At 38.2% G+C, this 23,098-nt stretch overlaps 1 protein-coding gene across 1 annotated transcript in view; it reads right to left on the bottom strand.

Moving 5' to 3' along the window:
* Positions 1-1,432: 1,432 nt before the first annotated feature.
* Positions 1,433-23,098, bottom strand: part of LOC132616119 (vacuolar protein sorting-associated protein 53 A) — a 29,805-nt gene continuing 8,139 nt past the window's right edge. The window contains exons 6-25 of the mRNA XM_060330715.1: positions 12,511-12,581; positions 11,476-11,600; positions 9,381-9,541; positions 9,135-9,276; positions 8,201-8,264; positions 7,122-7,307; positions 6,977-7,018; positions 6,322-6,426; positions 6,170-6,229; positions 5,189-5,266; positions 4,606-4,713; positions 4,453-4,518; positions 4,091-4,168; positions 3,879-4,012; positions 3,702-3,795; positions 3,490-3,567; positions 3,222-3,284; positions 2,695-2,763; positions 2,513-2,608; positions 1,433-1,955 (exon numbers count right to left, since the gene is read on the bottom strand). Coding sequence (XP_060186698.1) covers positions 1,653-1,955; positions 2,513-2,608; positions 2,695-2,763; positions 3,222-3,284; positions 3,490-3,567; positions 3,702-3,795; positions 3,879-4,012; positions 4,091-4,168; positions 4,453-4,518; positions 4,606-4,713; positions 5,189-5,266; positions 6,170-6,229; positions 6,322-6,426; positions 6,977-7,018; positions 7,122-7,307; positions 8,201-8,264; positions 9,135-9,276; positions 9,381-9,541; positions 11,476-11,600; positions 12,511-12,581 — 2,123 coding nt within the window. The 3' untranslated portion in view covers positions 1,433-1,652. The remainder of the gene's footprint in view (positions 1,956-2,512; positions 2,609-2,694; positions 2,764-3,221; positions 3,285-3,489; positions 3,568-3,701; positions 3,796-3,878; positions 4,013-4,090; positions 4,169-4,452; positions 4,519-4,605; positions 4,714-5,188; positions 5,267-6,169; positions 6,230-6,321; positions 6,427-6,976; positions 7,019-7,121; positions 7,308-8,200; positions 8,265-9,134; positions 9,277-9,380; positions 9,542-11,475; positions 11,601-12,510; positions 12,582-23,098) is intronic.

The raw sequence follows: 23,098 nt of genomic DNA on the forward strand, positions 1-23,098 counted from the left end.
CATTCGAAAAAAAGTAATGCCTTGACTAAAAAATAAAACACTTAAAACAAAATCTTATAAAATAAAAGACTTAAACCTAAAGATATCAACATTCAAACAAACAAAACTTACTTCGGGACACTTTACAACCCCTAAAACGACGATCCAAACGTTTAGATAAACTTGATGTAATGAGCTGACATTATTGTCCGCAAAAATAGATATCAAGTTCTATATAAAATATTAATATTTCAGAATTTTGAAACATGACTAATCTTAGGTCAAAGTATAAAAAAAATGTGATTTTGAAAGCTTTAAAATTGTGTGGAAAACAAATACTACCCTTTGCGCACTAAATTAGTGTGCAATAGGGCTAAACTGCAAAATTACAGTTTGATCCTATTACGCACTAATCTAATGCGCAAAGGGTACTTCGGTCACTTTTTTACTGGAGTATTTTGGTACCTTTGGATACTTTTTGGGTCATTTACGTTGTGGACTCATCTTTTCCTTCTTTTCGAGTCCAAAAAATGCAAAACCTAACTTCTTTAGTCGCCCGTTATTAGCTATAAATTGTCAAATATTTAGTTCACCTTTTTAGGCACCTAGAGCTATAAAATGTCTCTGATATCATTATTCATATCATATGTAAGAAGAAAAAATCGTGTCAGCTACCTCTAGGAGATCAGAATAACAATTATAGATCCCATCGATAAGGCAAAAATTCGATGACACAGAAAAAGAAAAGGTTATTCTCTTTTCACCCCAATTTCACATCGACCATATGCAAAAACCAGTGTGCAAGTACACTGTTTGTACAGAGACAGAAGCTTATCCATGGGAGATTTAAAATACAATCCACAAATATCAGTATCACTACTCATCACTGGTAATGAATAAGGTACCTTTGCAGCAGCCAACAGACTTAATTGCAAGGTAAGAAAACAGATCAGATTGTTTTGCAAATGATTTTTCGCATATGTTTAGGTTGGTTAGAGAAGGTGATTTGACTCGAATAAAACCGGGCAACACGTTTTGGAAAATTTTGCATTACAGCACTCCGGAAAGCATTCCGCTAGCTGGCGCACAGCAAGCAAGAAAGCTCTTAGGCAGAAGTAAAGTTCACAGCATGAGCATTAGGGTAGGCGATGGCCGCTGCATGGTGGAATTAAACAGATTAGCCCCTGATTGAATCGGAGAAGGCACGACTAGCTAGAAGGTGCGGCACCGCAACTTGGGTGATTTTCCATCATAAAGTGAGATGGTCAAAATGAACACCAGACATGAAAACAAATGTCTCAAGACACTTATTGAATTTAAACCTTCTAAAACTAATTCTGTTAGTAGAGCCTGAAAGATAGCGCTTGGCTTGATTCCTACCACGGACGGGTATACATTTCATCCATATTGCCGGCCTCACATGGACCAAGATGCTTAGAAGTGGAAAAAGGTCTGGTATCAATTTCAAAATTTTGATTAATAATCTGATACTCATCTTGATAAACTCTAATTTACAATCTAAACCGCAAAAAAAAATGTCCAATAACTTTTGCTATTCCTGGAAAAAATTAATGAACAACAGTTGATATTACAATAATGGGGTATAGAGAAGATACAAAGAAGCTAATAACCGAAAAGACCTGCCAAGAATTGATGAGCTCAGAAATTGGTTCTCATGCATTAAATAGCTTCCTGAACGGCCCATCCTTGCGATCTTTTGCAGCTTCTGTTAAAGCAAGGAATCTTTTAAAGCCTGTAGTAGCTGCACCTCTTCCAAGAGCAGCTGCTCTTGTCAGCACATCTTCTCTTGAAGTGATGACCCCAGGTGATGATGCGACGTTAGTTATTGCCGGTGCTATTGAGGTGTTTGGAGCAGATGGTACAGCTGAAGCAGACATGATGGTTGGCTGAGAGATGCCTGACCCACGTTTGTTGAAGTCATCCAGTATGCTCTGCTGATCAGCTTTTTTCAGGCCCTGCAACAAAGTGCATTCTAGACATTGTGAGAAGATGAGAAAAGCATGAGGACAATCGATAAACAAAAAGTGAGCAACTAGCGTTTCAGCTCTCATGCCCCAGGATATGAATGAAAATTCAAGATCCTATAAAAGCTAAGTAGTGAACTGATTTGAGTTCTGAGCTTCTTGCAGCAACTTATAGGCTATAATGTCTCTGTATGATTCGCACTAAATTTTGGGTTATAATCTCTTTAAATAATCTCGAGTAGCACTCCATCAAAGTTGAAAGCAAATAGAGTAAGACCAAGCAAAACCATGTCTAGGACCATATGACGTGATTTGTCTGGCATGTTAGGCATCAAAGCTGTTAGTTATTCTCTATAGCAAGAGTTAAATAGCATTACAAACCAAAGTAAACCAGTCAGTCAAACCTGATCATTTAACTTCAAATCTTACTCTTGGTATTATACTAAATGGAAAATAAAAACTTCCAGCAAACTGCTTATCTCTCATAGCAACCTAGGGAATAACATTTTAGATTTAGAAAAGCTGGAGAATAAAATGAATAGCAGAACCTTAAGCTCCAAAAGACGCTGAAACTCTGCGAGTGTTCCCTCTGGCAGCAGCGCACAGTATGTATCCGCCACAGAATCTATTGGAGACAGTATGACCTATTTAAATAAAGCAAACTCAGTATACTATCCAGAGGAAGGAATACAAGAGCATCATTTCAGACTGACATTTATCAATCACTGACCTTCAATAATGCTTCTGCTTTGCTCATCTCACGACTAACAAATTTTGAATAGCTAGCAGCTCCTGCTGTCTGTTCAAAATAGAGAAGTTCAAAAAAGTTTTAAGCCAATGTTCTTGTTTTAAACTATTGTACCAAGGGCATTCAGAGACTTAGCAAAAAGGCTTTTAGTGGAGCCAATAACTTCAAAAAGACGAACTCGGTGCACAAAATAGTAGTGACAATGGAGAAGACTTTGGGCGAAGGATTTAGAAATATTATAACTGCTTTTCTGTAACAGTGTAGTTTCATATTCATGAGGAGACTGAAGAGAGAATAGAGCAACTGTCACCTTTGCCTATTTTGCTTTCTACGACCAATCGCGTTGACAGTTTCAGCTACACTTTATTTCATCAAAATTACACATTCCTTCATGAATAAAGTGCAAATATGTGCTTGCCCCAAAGTATAAACAGACCAAAAAAAAAAAAAAAATGGAACAAACAAACAAAAGAAGGATATCCAAAATTCTGATATGCTGGCAATCTTACTTGTTTTCCGAGAGAAGGAATTTCCAGCAAAATAGTTTTTACCGCTTGCGTATCCAAAAGCATCTGCAATGATGTCGTGCCAGTTATAATAAAACTACATTAAGATGATCACCATTTGCTAAGCTACATGGCACTGACATTGCAACACTTAATAAGCCAGTCAAGCTGCTCCAGTAGTAAGAGAGCCAGCTTGGCTCACAGAGTCAAGATTTATGTTGATGAGAAAAACTGTATAATTGAAGCGATAGTAAATCAAGATTATCAGTACTTGCTGTGCTCCAGTCTCTGATATCTGTTTGCATTTGAAGATGTTGTGATAGAACCGTGGACCAAGAGATGACGCAAGCTGCATAATAGTGAAAACGTGAGTTTAATGTTTGAGAAATGTTGCAGAGATCAAGGTATTTACACAGATAAGGCCTTAAATCTTTTTTTTTTTTTTTAATTGTCTGAAAATAAAACTATAAAAACTATTTTCACCTTATCCAGGAAGAATTGGAAGTAAATGGGAGAGAGAAGGCTTCCGAGCACTGGAATGCTACTGGTAAGGATCAAATTGATGCCATTGACATAGCTGCAGGAAAATTTACAAGATTTGAAAAAATCATCACAAGTATTTCTGTCAGAAGGTGGCATTGTACTAGGTAGTTCACATACTCTGACTGATCACCAACACTTTCGAGAGTACTCCATGGAACCCGGGTCATTGCTAGCATTTCAGAGTCAAACTTTGTTTCTATTCCATGCACTAATGTAATCAATGATTTTGTGATAACTGCTGAAAATTCATCCTGAAAATGGATTCAAATGCTAAAGCAATGACACAACCTAAGAAAGTTTATGAATCTAACCAATAGAGCATGTTCTACCTGTACTTCAGACATATCCACTCTATCTGCAAATTGAGCATCAATCAGCTTCGACACATTATCCGCTAACTCTCCGCACTGCTAACACGATAAATTGGAGTTTGGCATGAGTTTGAGGAGACAGCAAAAAAATAAATGATATTTTTGGGAAATATTCTGTGAATTTCTATGGCAACTGTTTCTCATCACCTTATGTTGTAGTGTAAATTTCTTTAACCTTTACGAACTCAAAAATGCACTAAAGAAGTGACATAGTTCTGTACCTTTTCCCATCATTGGTTAAAGGAATTCCAATTTAGTACACAGAACTGGATATGTTATTAAATTTAATACCTAAATCACCCATAAAGGAGAGAACTGACCGTTCTGTGACAATACTCTGCAGTATTTACTATATAGCAGATAACCCTTTCATCCTTGTCCGAAGTCTGGAGAAAATATTTCATTGGTAGAAAGTGGAGAATTTAGTAGCAGAAAAAGATAGCCGCGCTTCCAGGTAACAATTGACACTATACCTTTATCTGTCCTTCGATTCCCGTGGCAGCTGCAACAATTCCTGTACCGCCCTTTGGCAATCTAGCGAAAAGCTTTGTAGCATAAGCTTTAAGAACTTTTTGAAATGCCTATTACAAAGAGATCAAGAGTGTTAGTTAAAGTAGACCCTTGGCCTAGCTCATTGATCCGGAAGTGTAAAGCCTCTGTACTCATAGATCAGTTTTGGATCATCATTACATGCATGAATATATTCTAGAGGTCTTGTAAATTTCTGCCAGTGAATTAAATAAGGTGTCATTTCAAATTTAGAAAGGCTAGGGTTCTAATCCTTTGTTACCAAGGTGAGTCACTGTCGAACACTGCCATATGACATTTCATTTGTATGTCAAAATGGATCAACTCTCCTCATCAAAACCATAAATTATACCTATTCCTTTTTTCCTCTTGTTCTCTTTTTTTTATTCCCGCTTTTGTGAGCTTATAAACGAAGATAGGTTCTTGTCAGCTCTAAAATTATTACAATCTTCTTTTATCAACTTTCACAAACTCAAGAAAGTATACTACGCCAAGAAACAAACTTATCATATAATCTAGCAAAAGCACCTTAAAGAGATTAAATAATGTCTGGTTTTTCGTCAAAGCACTGCATCGCTTCAAGCTCCTCCTGATTATTACAAAGACCTTAAGGAAACAAAAGGCAACAAGTCAGTGCAAGCAGAAGGGACGAGATAAAATCTAATTACCATATAGTTCACACTACAATTTTTAAGCATCTCCTCAAACTGAATATCAGAGCCTTAGAATATCATGTTCATCTGGCATGACTTGTTCCTCTTGTTGATATAATTTAGAAGTGATTAAAGAGTTGACTCTTAAGGCATCAAACCTCAGTCATGTTAGATAAAACCCATGATATATCCATGTAAACTGCTTATAGCATAAGGGGATAAATTGTCTAACAAATGACAGAACAGAGTAGAGAAATGGTGGGAATACAAAAGAGAGATAAAACACCGACACAGCAACCAAAAGCAACATCCTCACACTATCAAATGATGAAACGTCGCGGTGAACAGAAAAATCATATAACAGAGGGTTACCCAAAAATGGTACTCCCTCCGTCCCAATTTAAGTGTCTTACTTTCTTTTTGGTCCGTCCCAAAAAGAGTGTCTCTTTCTATATTTAGCAAGTTTTTCAATTCCAACATTTTAAATGGCAAGTTCAACACCACAAGATTAAAGGAGTACACTCATCTTTAATTTAAGACCACAAGCTTCAAAAGTCTCTCTTTATTTCTCAAACTCCGTGCCCAATCAGACTAAGACACTTAAATTGGGACGGAGGGAGTATAATGTACCATTTATGCAATCATATTGTTTCTGTAGATATGCCGTACCATTTATGCAATCATATTGTCTCTGTAGATATGCAATGTTTCTGCAATCATATCTGCTCTACAGATGATGCAGCATTTGATGATATAGAAGCTCAATTTAATATAAAAATAATCCCAAAAAACTGTTCGAAATTTCCTGGTGGGTGGGCCCCTGATGCGGAATTACAAAAAGTACTGAATACTTTACCTTAATACTGCTAGACAAAATATTAGTCTGACTTCCCTCATCAATTTCCCATGTCTCTTCCTAAGTATGAGACACAAAATTTTTAATCAGTAGGGGATATCTACTTGAGAAGAATTAACACAATGAACAGTTACTGGTATTAACGCTTGTACCAGCATTTCTTTCTCCAAACTATCCATAAGAGTCTTCTCTTCCAGCTCTATATAAACTGACAAGTGAGGTTCAAAGCACGACGAGATGATCCCTCGGAAATTGAACTGACATGCAACAAAACATAATATCATTCACCTGCTTGAAATCCGTAGAAAAACTAGACTGAAAGGATAATGTTTAATGTCTAGAAAGCAGAACAAGAAAACTTTGGCCAGACTATTAAGTGACCATGCTATTTTTAGCAGAGCCCCAAGTGGCGTTCCATAATGATATGTCAATATAAATGTAAGTTTAGAGATCTCTGCATGGACTATGAGAGCGAGTCTGCCTTCAATTCATCACAGCAACTTGTAGGCAGTAAAGACTATCAAGTTTATTAAATTCTGACTAAAAGAATGTGTTCAGGAAAATTATCGAAAATCTTGTGCAGAATGCAAATATGATTAGTGAAAGGAAAGATTCCGCAACAACATATCAAAACTCTACAGTAATGATCCAAGAAGTTCATCCCTCTCATAAGTCATGAGGAATGTGATGGAAGATAGAGATGGAGATAATCATGCATCTGAGTCTAACAAAATCCTAGTTTCGCATGACTACAAGACCATTTGTTACACCACCAACAACCAATATTTAGAAACTAGAAATACATACACCAGCTCCCGGCACTAATGTATCTTTTTGTCCATCTTGTTCCTGACAAGAAACACAAGCCAGTATAAGCGATTGTACAATATAGCATTATCAGATCCACCTTGGCATGATGTTACAACTAAAAGATAGAATCTCAGACACATACTTCATGTTGACTGCCATCATGAGCAGCAAGCTTTTTCTCATACTTTTTCCTAATGTCTGAAACTGTCTGACTCTTGTTTCCACTCCTTTCTGTTTCTTCATTGTCATCTACAGCATCTTTGCTGCGGGTTCCACCACCAAATTTCTCGGCTAACTCCTCCTCAAATTCCAAAGTGCGCTGCAGAGCCTAGAAGCGCCCACAAGAGTTTTCAAACAATACAAGCGAAAATCAATATAAGAACAAATTTTGATGTAAATTAATATGAAAAAGACAAAACAGTCAAGTTGCTTTTTCAGCTTCCAAAATCAGCATAAAGACAGATATTGATGTATAAATAATATGCAAAAGCTAAAACAGTCAAGTTGCTTTTTCAGCTTCCAAAATCAGCATAAAGACAGATATTGATGTATAAATAATATGCAAAAGCTAAAACAGTCAAGTTCTTTTTCAGCTTCCAATCCAAATTTATTTTCTTCTGATGTCTGATTTGTGATATAAGTCTCTGCAAAAAATGGAGGAAAAGAGAACTTTCCAAAAGGGAGGAGAAACAGGTATCGGGGTTTGTACTTTATACTTCTGTTTCGTGAATGGGTGAGCGAATTGTTGTAAAGTATATATCCACGGAGATTTCTCATGAACTATCATCCTCTAGTTTTGCTGAAGGCTCGGTAGAGTGTAGGAGCAATGATTAGTCCATTTAGTAAAAAGAGTCAAAAGCTTGTTTATCTCAAGCATCACATTAAATAACCAAGAAGCATTGAAAAATACAAGAGAATTCAGAAGTGACGAAGGCAATCAAAAAAAGCCATAGGCGAGATGTTTAAACGACTTGTATCAACAGCTAGGGATGCGGGAAAGGGACGAGAAAAAGTATAAACTATACTAAAAGCAAGATTTTCATACTTCCATATACAAGCTTAGCAAAAAAAAAAAAATGATTTAGGAAAGATTTTTTTTATTTATTACCTTAAAAGAATTATAGGATTTCGCTAAAGAAAGGCCACAATTTTATCTCATCCACACTGTCATGAAAAGAGAAAAGTTCAAAACAATTAAGCCAAAAGTTGAAAGAAACTTACTGTTAACAAGGTTGCTACATCTGGCTTTTCTTTCATACTAACAAGGATTTCCACAAGTTGAGACCTAGAATGAAAATAAGAGAGTGAGCCAAAAGAGACATCGAGACAGTAGGAGGAAAGCAAAGAAGACATCTTTTTTTTTTATGACAAGGGAACCAGCAGCCGCTACCCTTTGGATGCGCACTGGGTAAACCCAGCTCCTGTGCAATAGCCCGCATACCACATAGGAGAGGTGACCTGCACTAGGCAAGCCCGTGCGACGAGCTCGACCCAGAAGGCAAATCCCCTATGTAGGTAGGGGGTTTCGAACCTGAGACCTCCATTGTGGAAGTCTCATGCTCAACCAACTGAGCCCTCCTTGCGGGTGCAAAGAAGATAACATCTTACCAGTTAAAACGAAAGAATATGCAAATAAAAATCTTTTGAAAGAAAAATTACTGCAGTTAAACGTTCATCGTAGATTCTTTACTCTTGTATTTTTCAAACCTGTTTTGAAAAACGTTTTTCTTGAGCCAAGGGTCTATTGCAAACAGCCACTCTACCCCACAAAGGTAGGGATAAGGTCTGCGTACACCCCAACCTCTCAAACCCCACTTGTGGGATCACAATGGGTATGTTGTTGAGAAAGGGCATTGTTAGATAGGACAGGCAAAGTTAGTCTCCTCTTGGAATCAATGTCAGAGACTGTGTGTTTTTACTAGTAATAACCATGATGATACCATTGAAAATTCTTCTGAAAGATAGAGGAAGCAATGCAATTTGAGAAAAAAATTCCAGGACCATGTGAGCTTCAGGTATATAAGACGCTGGGGAGGAATCCCCACAGAAGAATTCGTTTCAACATGGTATATCCCACTACTGCTTAGATTCATCAAAGTAATCATGTTTTCTTCAGACAGCCGGAAAAAAGGTGAAAAGAAACCAAATATCAAACCTTGTCAACTTGCAGAACTGGATGCAGAGCAAATAATCAACGTGCCATGAACGAGGGAAAATTTTCCAAATCTCCTCATTTGTTCTTAGCCGACGCTTGATCCAAGCATATCTTCTTTCAGTTTTGTCCAATTTAGCTAGTTCTGTAGTTACAAATGCGATAGGCAGTTAGGAACGACAGACATCCAAATATCATATAGACTAATTAAACTTGGCAGTAACCAAGGATATAGTCAGTTGGACAAACCTGCTCCTTCAAATATCTGCTGGTAAGAGGTGAGCTCTCTATTACAAAAATTCTTCACCAACTCTTCTCTAACAGAAGGCTCGAGAGCATCAACAACTAAGCATGCGTCTGATAACTGCTGTAAAAGATTACTTTCTTCTGTCTCCTTCCCTGTGCCTAAACTGTAAGTAATGAAAGAAAGTTGAGAAAAATGATGGAAACAAGAAAGAACAAAGATGTGAAATATAGGTATTATTTATGTGTATATATATGCAGAGTATGTATATATGCATGCATGCTTATGTTTTATGATGCAAGTGTTACTTTGATTTTGGCATGCTTTAGCGAGTGAACTCATCTAGTTCAAGGAAGTAAAGCATTAGGAAAAAAAAAATCATTAAAGAAGAAACATCCAGTGAAGTTTAAAGTCCAAACTGAAACCTTCACTTTACTCATTTACTGAAAAATTATCGGAATAAAACTGTATCTTTGGTAATCATCTATACTATATTAAAAGTGGGAAGTCCCAAAGTAGAAAGTTGAATTACCATAATGCTGTTTGAAAATTAAAAGAACATTTTATCCTTCACGCAAATACTGTTCCTTTAATATTTTGTACCAAAAAAGTAAATAAAGTTCCCAATAACTGATAAAGTTGTACTAGATTGTCTCTTCAACAATAGTTGTTAAAAATTAAATTGCAATTGTGTTTGGGATTTTAATGTATATATGGAAAATTTAATTAATTTAATATAATTATGTATCCAAAAATTTATACAATTTTCGAGATTAACCCTTTAAATTCTTATGCTAATGAACTAGTAGTATAATTGATGGATTGTTTTAAAATTCATAAGAAAACATGGTAAATTATTGTTGATAAAAGGAGCAAAATTTCACTTAAGTTTTGCAATGATGGATGGACTTATTCAGCAACACGCTTTGGAGCAAAATGCAATTCAGATGTTGGTTAATTAAATAAGTTCAGTAGTTCAATATTCATTATTTTCAAGAATCTATAATTTTTTCTTTAAATTTTTTAAAAGATATCTTTTAATATTATTGATGTGATTTTTTTTAAAATATATTTATCGACTCAGGATACATGTCCATCGCGTGTGCGCAAAGACTAGTCGTTTATAAATATCTCTTGTAATTAATATCCCCTAGCCAATATTTAAACAGAACCACTTCTTTGACAAGGTGCTTCACAAACTCGGCAAGAAAGGAACTTGTGTGATTGTGCCACCCTACTAAAGAACAAGAAGCACAAAATTAAGAAGTTGGAAATCTTAATCAGCTCTTATTACTTTAATTTGGATAAAAGAATTCCAGAAACTTTGGTCAACGTTTCTTATACAATGTGTTTCACAAACCTGGCAAGACTGGAATGTGAAAAGACGTGTTAGTACTCGAAAACAAGAAGAATAAAATAAAGAAGTTGGGAATGTGTTACGAGTTCTATTACTTTGATTTCTAAAAAGAATACTAGACATGCTTTAACTCAAAGAGACGGTTTAAAGAAATAACAACTTGCACATTATCGTATCAGTGTCGTACTACCTGAATTTGTCAACAGAAAATTCCATGAGTTCTATGCATACTAGATAACCACAGATATACGTTCACTAATTATACTAGAGATGGAATGGAAAATTGATTGTTAGGTAATTACAGTAACTTTCTGGTGGACAGGGATAGAGTTGGGGATACTTAAGCCAGCAAGACACATGCCAACAGAGCAACTCAGACCCTTCATTTATATATGATTCCTATGGCACAAGAAGCAGTTCACTCATGCATAGAGGAAAGGTACTTCTAGCAAACAAGTCATAATCATAATGAGTGCTAAATAGAGAACTTAGAAATAATTTCAATGTGCTTGAAATCAAAAGTAAGAATCTTCTTCGGTCTTTTCTTATATCTAAGAGCTCTTATTCAGAACCTATCACAGCAACTTTTGAGAGAAGACAAGAACAGAATGTTGATTCTTGTACATCCGAGCTACCATGGGCGGTTAATTGAAGCCAATCCAATAGGATGCAATATTGTATTTTCTAAGATATACTTGCCAATCATGTCCGATAGTAATTTTACCAGAGTTTCTAGTACACACCTGGAAAAGTCAGAGAACACATGTGACTTGAGGACCTGTTTGATGCTCTTAAACTTTTCTCTAAGTTCTGTAATCTTAGGAATATCCCTATAGGCTTCAAAATGACTACAGAGCTGGTTTACAGCCTGAAACATCAGAAGACAGAAATTAGAAGCATATCCAACCTATTTGCGGAGAGCAACAGCATTAGTATATTAAAGAAGAAAGTGTGCGTTTGTTGGTTGCTTAAGGCATTTAGTGTGATATGTATAACTTCATATAATTGTTTCAGCCAATACAAATTACAACGAGATAAGCTATATCTAAGAGAGATAGCTAACATTTGCTAATAAATCAGTATTCAAGAAACCTACTGCATACAGACAACATAAATTCACCTCAGAAAAGAGGGAAGAGAAAGGGGAGGCACACAAGAACAAGTGTAGTTTCAACTGAAATAAGTCAAGTATAGAAGTAATTCTTCTCAAGAAAAACATATTTTAGAAATATATATTATTGTATAATTGTATTTCTAGGAATAATTATATTAGAGTTCCAACTTGTTACAGAGCAAAAATAAAGTTTGAGAGTAGAAACATATCATTTTAATTAAGCCACCAGATCCCAAGATTTGGTGGGAGTAAGGTCTGCGTACATTATACCCTCCCCAGACCCCAAGATTTGGGATTTCACTGGGCTGTTGTTGTTGTATCCAGAAGAAGTCTTAGGCTAAGTGAAGCCTATAATCATACCCCACCATATGACACTGACCACATAAATAGTAAATTCATGAGCCAAAAAAGTAATAAAATGAAATAAAGACTCCTTTCATACACCAATATTGTAAGAATAATGGGTCAACCCAGAACTTTTCTTATAGAATCCAGCTCCTCTGGTTTAGCAAGCATCTTGCAACAACAGAAGTTTCAATTATAACTAAACCTAGTGCACAACATGCATGGTTGTACAAGAAATAAATATAGTAGCAAGTTGGCACGCATCGGTGAATGTTAAACAATGAAAAGTTTTTACTGTGGAAGAGCAATAGTCAAATACCTCAAGCTGTGCAGCTGCCTCTTTATAGTGACGTTTGGAAGCCATTACTTGAAGTTGCTCTACTGCAGATACTGTTATAGGACAAAAGAATCGCATTGAAATGATCTCTTTTTTTATAAGGAGAAACGCGTTGAGATGATGAATCTTTTGGGCTAAACTAACCATGCACAGATGCGCTTTTGTTGATAATTCATATCACATAACTTCAATTATTAATAAAAGTAGAAAAGAATAAATATATTTTTCCTTTTCTCATTATCCATGATCACTTTTGAGAGGAAACGTGTGCTAGTATCCATGTTGGGTACAACACTTATGTCCTTCACTAAACATACATTTGAATTTCTACGGCCTTTCATAGCTAGTAATGTATCTGACGTCGATTCATCCAAAAAAAAAAAAAGTAAAGTATCTGATGCCGGGAACATGATATCATGGAACATAGACAAGATCTTTGTGCAGCATGAACCATCAGTAAACAGTCTTTAAGGTTCCCATTCATTTCAGTTATGTATTTACACCTACAAACCTTACCTCTGTGGAAGGGGAGCCTTGGCGTAACTGGTAAAGTTACTGCCATGTGACCAGGAGATCACGGGTTCGAGTCGAGGAAACAGCCTCTTGCAGAAATGCAAGGTAAGGCTGCGTACAATAGACCCTTGTGGTCCGGCCCTTCCCCGGACCCCGCGCATCGCGGGAGCTTAGTGCACCGGGCTGCCCTTTTTTTTTTTTTTTAAACCTTACCTCTGTGAACTTTTATTTTTCAACCAACCATTTGACAAAAGTAAATAGCTTTTAAAATCATACAAGGTGATTCAAATGCATCCAAGCGCTAGATGAGCCGCATCAAGCAGTGCTTCAAATGGAATCAGATCGTTATGTCATATGGGTAAAAGGATAAGACTCATTCAAGATAAGATAGATCTGAAATTAGAAAATTTGCATTACCTGCAAATCCATAGGACATAACTTGACTTTGAAGGAGCTAATAGATCTTCTGGATACAAGAGAAGGAGGGAAAGAGAGAGGAAGGGTAACCTTTTTTGTTTTGGATTGAATTTTAAAGAGAAAAAGGTAGAGGGTAAAAAGGGAGGGATAAGGTCATGAACTAAATGTTAAGCATTTCTAGCATTTCTATCTGCGAAAGAATCTGAGCATCCAATCCAAAACCTTAAGGCAACAACAACAACATACCCAGTGAAATCCCACAGTATGGGGTCTGCGAAGGGTAAAATGTACGCAGACCTTAGCCCCATCTCGGAAGATAGAGAGGTTGTTTCCGAAAGACCCTCGGCTCAAGAGAAAACATGACGAGAAAAGGTTAGATAAGCACAAACAGTTCAAAGCAATACGAAAATGAAACTAACGAAAGCGAAAAATCCCTTACACGACTGATGAAGAATAGGTGATATATCTCTAACACTCCCGAATGTGTAACCTGAATCTAATGATTAAACATGGACTAGAGACTTTTCTCTTTTTTTTCTTCTTTTTTGTCTCTCTTTTTCTTGGTTCTTTTTTTACTTTTACCGAGGACATGACCTTAGATAGGAGGTTATGGAGGACGCAGATTAGGGTAGAAGGCTAGTAGGTAGTCCCTCTTACCCTTTTGTACAAGTAGTCGTAGTTTTGACCTATAGTTTCTTGTCATTTGTTTTATGCTACTATCTGTTGTTCCTTGTACATCGATGATTTTATTTATATGTGGTAGCTACCGCTCATTTTCTCAGACTGTTTTATCATGATTTTCCGCTTTCGTTATTTCATTTCCAAACTGCTTTGAATTGCTTGTCCTTATCTAACCTTATTTTTGCCATGCTTTCTCTTGAGCAGGAAGTCTTTCGGAAACAGCCTCTTTACCTTCCGAGGTAAGGGTAAGGTCTACGTACACTTTACCCTCTCCAGACCCCACATTGTGGGATTTCACTGGGTATGTTGTTGTTGTTGTTGTTGTTTATTTTATAATTTATTTGGGTTGAGGAAGTAGGAGTGGCTTGACAGGCTGCACAAAGGATTGGAGTAGAGAGATAAGAGTAGCAGAAACAAGCTAAAGAGTGAGAGCATGCAACAGATAGATAGAGACTAGGCTAATGGGCCAAGGAGTGGGCTTCGAGTAGAGTTAGTTGCTTAGCATGCTGAATTGAGATAAAGAATCCCACAATAGCTCGATGGACAGAGATGCCCATCGCAATAGAATATGTAGAGAGACAACAGTTGTTAAATGAACTTACCAAAGTTTGGCTCTGATACCCTATGAAAGAATCTAGGTCTTCAATCCAAAAGCTTAAAACAACGGGTGGAATAACTCGAGAACATTAAACCTTTACACACCTGATGAGCAAGATGTATCAAAACCAGTGTTTACAAAGAGCCTTTTTAATCTGTTTAGAGATATGTACGTCGGGATCTTACTAAAAATGGTCCCTAGGTTATATCAGAGAATGAAGAGAGTTTTGGGGGATGGAACAATATGAAAAGGTCAGTCTTTTTAGTTTCCCAGTCACGATTCTCGAGGCAATGCCCTAGAAGGGTTTTTTGATTGGTGCTTACCACTCTGGTGATCCTTCTGATCACCGGAAAACACCCCTTTTCTCTCATCTTTTCCTCTTCTCTCTCTCTTTGTCTCTCAACCTTTCCTTCTCTCTCTTTTCTTTTTCTCTTTCCTCCTCCTCCCTCGTAATGGAGCAAAAAGCTTTTTTTTATCTCAAGGGATAAATCTTTTGAATTGATTAGCAATGGGGGCTCACAGATCAGATGGTATACTCTCATCGAAAGGAGCAGTCGATTTACTAGCAGAATTAATGTCAATGAAAAAAACTTAAGATGGATGTGCAGTGCTTTGAAGCAAGCTCCAAGGGGAACAAGGGATATGTACAGAAGACGGGGAAGAACTCAACAACAGTATCATTACAGGATTTATCAAAATTACAACATCTATGGTAGATTCATAAGACTGGAAGTGCGTCAAGGTGAAAGGAAATCAGCTATGATCGTTCCGGAGGTGGATTTCAACAGTGGTTGGGGAGATATTGCAGACAAAATTCTTTGATTCGTGGGAAAGCCCACCATTAATGGCCCATTCTGTCCAGCTTCTCCTCTGAGGAAAACCTTCTACGAAGCTGCAAAAATTGGAAAGTAGCCGGAAAAATCGACATTTACCCCGTAGACCATAATTGCTTTCTCTTTGAATTTCCATCTAGGCATGAGGCTATGAGAACATTAGTAGGGGATTGGTTCTGGAAAGGCAGACACCTTGCTCTTCAATGGTGGACTACAGATTTTGGCACAATCTCAGAGTCCAACAGGCCGGAAAATATTTGGGTTAAACCTTTTGGAGTTCCTCTCAATGCGTGGACATCGAAAACCTTCAAATCCATTGGGGATCAGTGCGGTGGGTACATCGGAGAAGATGAGAACACAAAAAACAGGAACCATCTTTTATGGGCTCGAAATTGCATCAGAAACACAGGCAAAAAAATTCCGGCAACAGTTAGAGTTGTCTGGGGGATTTGAAATTTGAAATTGTTGTTATTTCGGAGTTTTGGTCCAACCGGATATCCATTGGTCCCTACGGGCATTCGGTGATTTCAGAAGTGCCAGAAAGTTCACGTGCTGCTACAGTTGGCAGACAATTGAAGGGGTATTGGGCTCTTTTAATAGTTATTATTCGAAAGGCCCACACCAGAGGAGACAAAAGAAAAAGCCCGACTTTATCCCATCATGGAAAGCTAAAAGAAACACAGCCGACCCATGTTTACAGAGGTGTTCCTCCTTCGAACGGTGGAATTCCTTCGACCCTCTAGCAGCAAATCTCCATACGAACAATATTATGGATACTGAAGAAAGAGCAGAACCTTCCTTCAACCGCTCCGGCGCAGATGATGAATCGGAACAGACATCACACATGCCTCACCAGGTTGTTTCTAATATGGAATCAGAATTTTCCTTGAATTATTTCAATGAATTTCTTCCTCTTCTATGGCATGATAGAGAAGAGCTTTGCATGCAAGTGGTGGACAAGCCTTCAGTAATAGAAACATCGAGATGGTCAAAAATTACAATGGTCAAAGCTTCCAAAGCTTTTGGGATCAATGAAACAGGCTTCGAACATGATATCTTTCGATATTGTTTTAAGAATGGATGAGAGGCGAAAGACCCAATTACTGGCTCAACAACAACAGGAGGCTAGGAGTAGTGCAAAGTCCAAGTTCTAAAAAAGGGAGGAGTAAAGGGAATCAAAACTTAAAAAATTGGCTTGGGGACTTCAAGACAACAATGAAAGGAAAGGTAGGGGCAAGTTTCAAAACTCGTACCCCAAATGAAGGTAAAAAAGAATGTACAGGGCCTCAATGATAGGAATAAAAGGAGAATGGTGAAGTCTCTAATTCGAAATTGGAGAGTTGATTTTGTATGCCTACAAGAAATCAAAATTGGGGATTGGAATAATTCTTTGTCAAGTCAAATATGGGGAAGCAGATGGGCTTCAGGGGCTGAACTTAAGGCTAATGGGAGCAAAAAGGGGAATTATTGTACTGTAGGATAGGAGGATGTGGAATTGTGTAGATACTCAACAGGGGATTTTTTCAATCACTTGCAGATTTGAAAGCTTAACTGAAGAGTTCTGATGGGCATTCATAAGGGTGTATGGTCCACATACAAATCCTGAAAGACATGAATTTTGGCATGAACTTGCAGCTGTCAGAGGTTTATGGTCGGATCAATGGGTAATTACTGGTGATTACAGCGTTTGTAGATATGAAAGCGAAAGACTTAACTCCTCTAGGAGGTCCAAGGCAAAGGTGATTTCTCAAACATCATTCAGAAGCTGGAACTAATTGATCCTCCCTTAAATGGAGCTCAATTTACTTGGTCCAGGGGTGAGAACCACACTCAAGCCTCAAGAATTGATAGATTCTTATACTCAAATGACTGGAGTGATGTGGTCAAAGATGTGAAGCAGGTAGCAATGCCTAGGGCAGTCTCAGACCACAAACCAATTATCCTGGAATGTGGTGCTTGGGTACCAAATCCTTCTTATTTTAAATTTGAAAACATGAGGCTCAAGTATGAAGGGTTTATGGAAATGGTAAAGGAATGGCGGCAATCCTATACTATTTCTAGTTCTCCTGACTTCATTTTTATTCAGAAGCTTAGGTCCCTAAAGGAGGACATATCAACATGGAATAGGGAAGTGTATGGCATGCTGGCTAAAAACCCAAGGCTCTGGATGATCTCAAGATATTGGATCAGATAGCTGACCAGAGAGTACAAACAACTGATGAGAAGTTCAAAGCTTTTAATTTGAAACTAGAGCTCCACCAAATTGCTCTAGCAGAAGAGATATCTTGGAGGCAAAAAATCCAAGTGTTCTTGGCTTAAAGAAGGGAATAGGAACACCAAGTACTTTCAGAGAATTGCAAACTCTCAAAGAAGGTACAACTGCATTGACAGACTCTTGGTGAGGCAAGAACTTATGGAGGACAAGGATCAGATAAAGGGGGGAATTTTGAATTATTATCAGTCTCTATATACAGAAAAGGAGCCATAGAGACCGACAACAGCTTTTGAGAATGTGACCTCTCTAACAGCAGAAGAGAGCAAGGGTCTGGAGTTGCCTTTTGAAGAGGCAGAAATTTTGGCAAAACTAAATTCTTGTGTTCCTGATAAGGCGCCAGGGCCTGATGGGTTTACCATGGCCATTTTCCAAAAGGCGTGGAACTTTATCAAATCAGATCTAATGGGGGCTATCAACCACTTCCACCTCAATTGCCACATGGAGAGGTCCTTTTTTTTTAGACTGGTAACATGTATGTTTATATATATATATTAAACCTGCACCATAACAGTGCAGCCATACTTACAAAAACCCCACCATGCTGAGGACTACTGCTTCACAAGGAACCTATCATATCAACTAGTGATTCAGCCTCCTCTACATAATTTTCTTTACACCAAAAGTGAAACAAAATGACACAATTCATCTTGATTTTCTGCACAGAGTTGCATTTGTCTTCAAAAACTCTATTGTTCCTCTCCTTCCAAATTATCCACCAGATAACTGCTGGGACAAGTTTCCACCAACTCTTTTGTCTTACTGCTCACCCATTATAGTTCCAGCACTTCAATAGCTCACAACTGTTTGCCGGCATGGTCCAACTTAGTCCTACCATGTTCAAGAAAAATTGCCACAATTGTATAGTGAAAGGACAATGTATAAATAAATGGGAGTTACTTTCTCTGGCTGCATCACACAGAACACATCTAGTACATAGATGAAAACCCCTTCTCCTTAAGTTTTCCTGGGTGAGACATGCTTCTCTTGCTACCAGCCAAGAGAAACATGAAACCTTATACGGGGCCTTAGTCTTCCAAATGGATTTCCATGGCCACTGATCGGATTGTGTATATTGATTGCCTAAGCTGATAATTGTATGCTGATTTGACAGTAAAAACACCATTATTGCCATGGTTCCAGTACAAAGAATCCTCAGATTCTTTAAAACCTTGAAATTGTTCCAAGGTCTTGAATAATTCCACAGCTCTTTCTAATTCCCAGTCAACCACATGGAGAGGTCCTGTAATGCCTCTTTCATTGCCCTCATCCCTAAAAAGAAAGGGGCGATAGAGCTAAGGGACTATAGACCTATTAGCCTAATAGGAAGTGTGTACAAGATTGTGGCCAAAGCAATAGCAGAGAGTTTTCAGGTGGGCTGTAATCCAAATGACTCAATCAATATCTCACATCTGCTATATGCAGATGACACATTGAAATTCTGTGGTGCTGAAAGATCCCAAGTTACCAATCTCAACCTCATTTTGCTCCTTTATGAAGCTTTAACAGGCTTGCACATAAACATGCTCAAGAGCACTATATTTCCAGTCAATGAGGTTCAGAACTTGGATGAATTGGCAGAGATTCTTTGTTGCAGAATTGGTTCCTTCCCCACCACCTAGCTTGGGTTGCCTCTGGGTGCCAAATTCAAATCCAGTGGAATATGGAATGGTGTGGTAGAAAGAGTGGAGAAAAGGCTTGCAACATGGCAAATGCGGTACCTCTCTATGGGAGGCAGGCTGACTCTGATTAGTAGTGTGCTTGACAGCATCCCAACCTACACCACATGTCACTATATCCTATGCCAGTCTCTGTCCTAAAACAATTAAACAGATTAAGGAGGAATTTCTTATGGGAAGGAAGCAGTGAGACACACAAATTCTCTCTGGTGAAATGGCCTATAGTCACTCAGCCAAAAGCTAATGGTGGACTAGGCATCAGGAATCTAAAACTACATAATCAGAGTTTGTTAATGAAATGGCTGTGGAGGCATGGTCAACCAGAAGCAGGTTACTGGAAAAAGATAATTATTGCCAACTATGGAGCTCAGAATCATTGGAGTCCTAAGGATAGCACATTTCCACATAGGGTTGGCCCCTGGAAACATATCAGCAGCTTCCATCAAGCCCTCTTTCAGAACATATCCTATAAAGTGGGCAATGGTTTGAATGTGAAATTCTGGAAAGATAGCTGGATTGGAAATGAATTACTAAAGGACTCTTATCCTAGCATATTCCTTATTGCCAGCGACAAGGATTCTTTTATTGCTCAAAACAGAGAGCACAACACTTGGAGACCCTCATTAAGAAGGAACCTAAATGACTGGGAGATCAATGATTTGATTGCTCTCCTAGCCACACAGGGGGGTTTCATCTTCACTGATCAGGAACCAGACAGAATCTTATGGGGAAGTTCAAAGGAAAAGAAGTTCACAGTCAAAGAAGGATACAATGTTTTGTGCTCTCATAATGGTGTGCTTGAGGATTGGCCCTGGAAGCATGTTTAGAGAACAAAAATCCTGTTAATAGCATTGACAGTTTTATGGACTCTGTTAGCTCCATGGTATTAGTATAGCTTTAATGTAATGGAGACTAACATGTTTTTGCTTCAAAGGCCTGAAGGCTAACATGTTTTTGCTTCAAAGGCCTGAAGGCTAACATGTTTTTGCTTCAAAGGCCTGAAGGCTTTTGCTTCTGTAATATGGCACCTTCCAGTTGCCCTATATCAATGACAGCATCTTACTTCATCAAAAAAAAAAAAAAAAAAAAAGAAAGACAGATGAGCAAGAGGTAATAATGCTTCTAACACCATCTATAAGTGGCGCCACCCGTTTCGATGAATTTTTGTGATTTAAGCTTATTAACAAGAGTATTTTCCGTAACAATGGAAAATACTTCATTAAGGGTGCTAAAGTCGAATTACGCAATTACTTTCTTTTTATTTTACATAAAAACTCCTCTCTCGGCGCATGATAAGTGAGCTAACGTGCACCCTAGCCAGATATGGCGAAAGGAAGGCAGAGAAAGACCGGAAATAAAGCCGGTGGGAAGGCGGTGACAGGTACTGCAGCTAATACAAAGAAATCATGAGAAATTTCAATTGATTTGAACCCAGATTCAGTGGAACAATGGCCAGGTTTGCCGGATAATAAAACCCCAATAATGAATGCTCAAATTCCAACTCCAATTGATGCTGCTATGAAGGAAAAGGCGCAGGTGACTCAATCTCGTGCCGAGACACCACGCGAAATCAACTAGGACTGAGCTGTTCCCAGAACTAACTACAGCAGTTACAGGGGAAACCGAGAAATAGAAACGGGCGACTCTTTTCAAAAGTAACAGGTTGGAAGCACAAGGGATGACTTTGCGATATGTAGCTCCAACCATTGTTAATGGCGAAACAGTGGTTAAATTGTGCAAAGAGGAAGTTGAATTTGAGACTCTACGGTGGAAACATGCCCTGATAATGTACGTTGTCAGAGTTGAGCCCACCATAGCAGCAGTTGAGAGGTATGTTGTGGCAAAGTGGAAAGATATAGCTAATCCAAAGGTATATTATCATAAGGATGGATATTTTCTTGTCAAATGCAATAGTTTGGATGATAGGGATGAAGTACTTTATTCAGGGCCCCATATGATGAATAATAAGCTGATTATAGTGAAAGTTTGGTCATCTGAGTTCGACCTAAGTAAGGAAGTAATGCAGACTATCCCTGTTTGGGACAAATTTCCAAAACTCCCTTTGAATTGTTGGGGTGCTCAGTCCTTGGGAAACAATGGGAGTGGGTTGGGGATCCCCCTCTATGCAGATGAATGTACAACACAACACAGATTGATAGGGTCTCCTATGCTAGAATGCTTATAGAAATGGCTATTACAAGGACCGTGCCCACTGAGATTAAGGTTGAGGATCCAAATGGAAGAGTGTTCCCACAGAAGATAGAATATGAATGGGTGCCAATGTATTGTCCCACATGCTTAATCATAGGACATAAATGTAAACCAAAAGAGGAAGCTAAGCCTAAGGCAAAGTATGGCAAACAGAAACAGGAGTGGCACCATAGAGCAAATGAGGCTGAACCAGCAGGCAAGGTGAATATGAATGTTCCCAATATCCCTGAACCAGCAGGCAAGGTGAATGCTGAGCCTGAACCTAGTGGTACTAAGGATAGTGGTACTGCAGGGATTGTCCATACTTCTTCAAGGCCAGTGAAGAGTGTGAGACAGGTCAGTTTAATTCCTAAAGTTGGGGATATAATGCCACTAGCAACTCAGATTACTACTAAACCAGTGCAAGCAGATGGTATTGGTATTACTGAGATCACTATCAATCAACTCCCTAGTCAGCAGGAGCAGGTTGAAATATGGACAGAAGTGAGGTAAATCAGCAACAAAAGGTGTGCAGAAGCAAGCTTTGGCCAAACCCCAGCTCAAAACAACAAATGACTTTAATATACTACATATCATGCTACAAGACATGTGACAGGAGCAGGGAAGGGACACGCTGGAGCAGTGAAGGGGGGTGGTAGGGGTCCTGATTTGCCTCAATCTCAATGAAACTAGTCACCTGGAACATTAGGGTTTGAATAAAGTTCATAAGAAGAAGGAAGCAGCACTGTTTATTAGAACTAATCAAGTTAGTATTATAGCTATCTTAGAACACAAAATAAAAGAACATCATGCACCACAAGTGTTGAAGAAGATTGCACCTGGATGGTCATGTTTAAATAACTATGCTTATAGTGCCAGAGGAGAATATGGATACTATGGGATCCACAGATCATTACTTGCAGTTTACTTGATGCTTCTAAACAGTATATCCACTCAACAGTGAGGATTACTGCTTTGAACAGTAGTTTTAATTTTACTGCTATCTATGGATTACACACTATTGAAGATAGAAAAAGTATGTGTTGGGACTTAGGCAGCTCAGTAGTGCTCAACAGGGGCCTTGGCTATCCATGGAAGATTATAATGCTATCCCTAGAGCTGAGGATAGACTGATAGGATCCACTGTTACTGGAGCTGAAGTAATGGATTTTAAGACTTTTTTGGAGGATAATGGCATGACTATCTTGAAGTACAGTGGAAGGGAGGGAGTATACCTGGACAAATGGCCATACTTATAGTTGTATTGACTGAGCTCTGGTTAATGCTAGATGGATGTTGGATTTGCAATTGATGGAACTGTTGATAATGGATCCAGGGTGCTCTCACCACTCACCCTTGAGTATTAGGCTGAGGCAGAAGGAACAGA

This window comes from Lycium barbarum, chromosome 10, assembly GCF_019175385.1.
Source record: "Lycium barbarum isolate Lr01 chromosome 10, ASM1917538v2, whole genome shotgun sequence".
In the NCBI taxonomy this organism is placed as follows: domain Eukaryota; kingdom Viridiplantae; phylum Streptophyta; class Magnoliopsida; order Solanales; family Solanaceae; genus Lycium; species Lycium barbarum.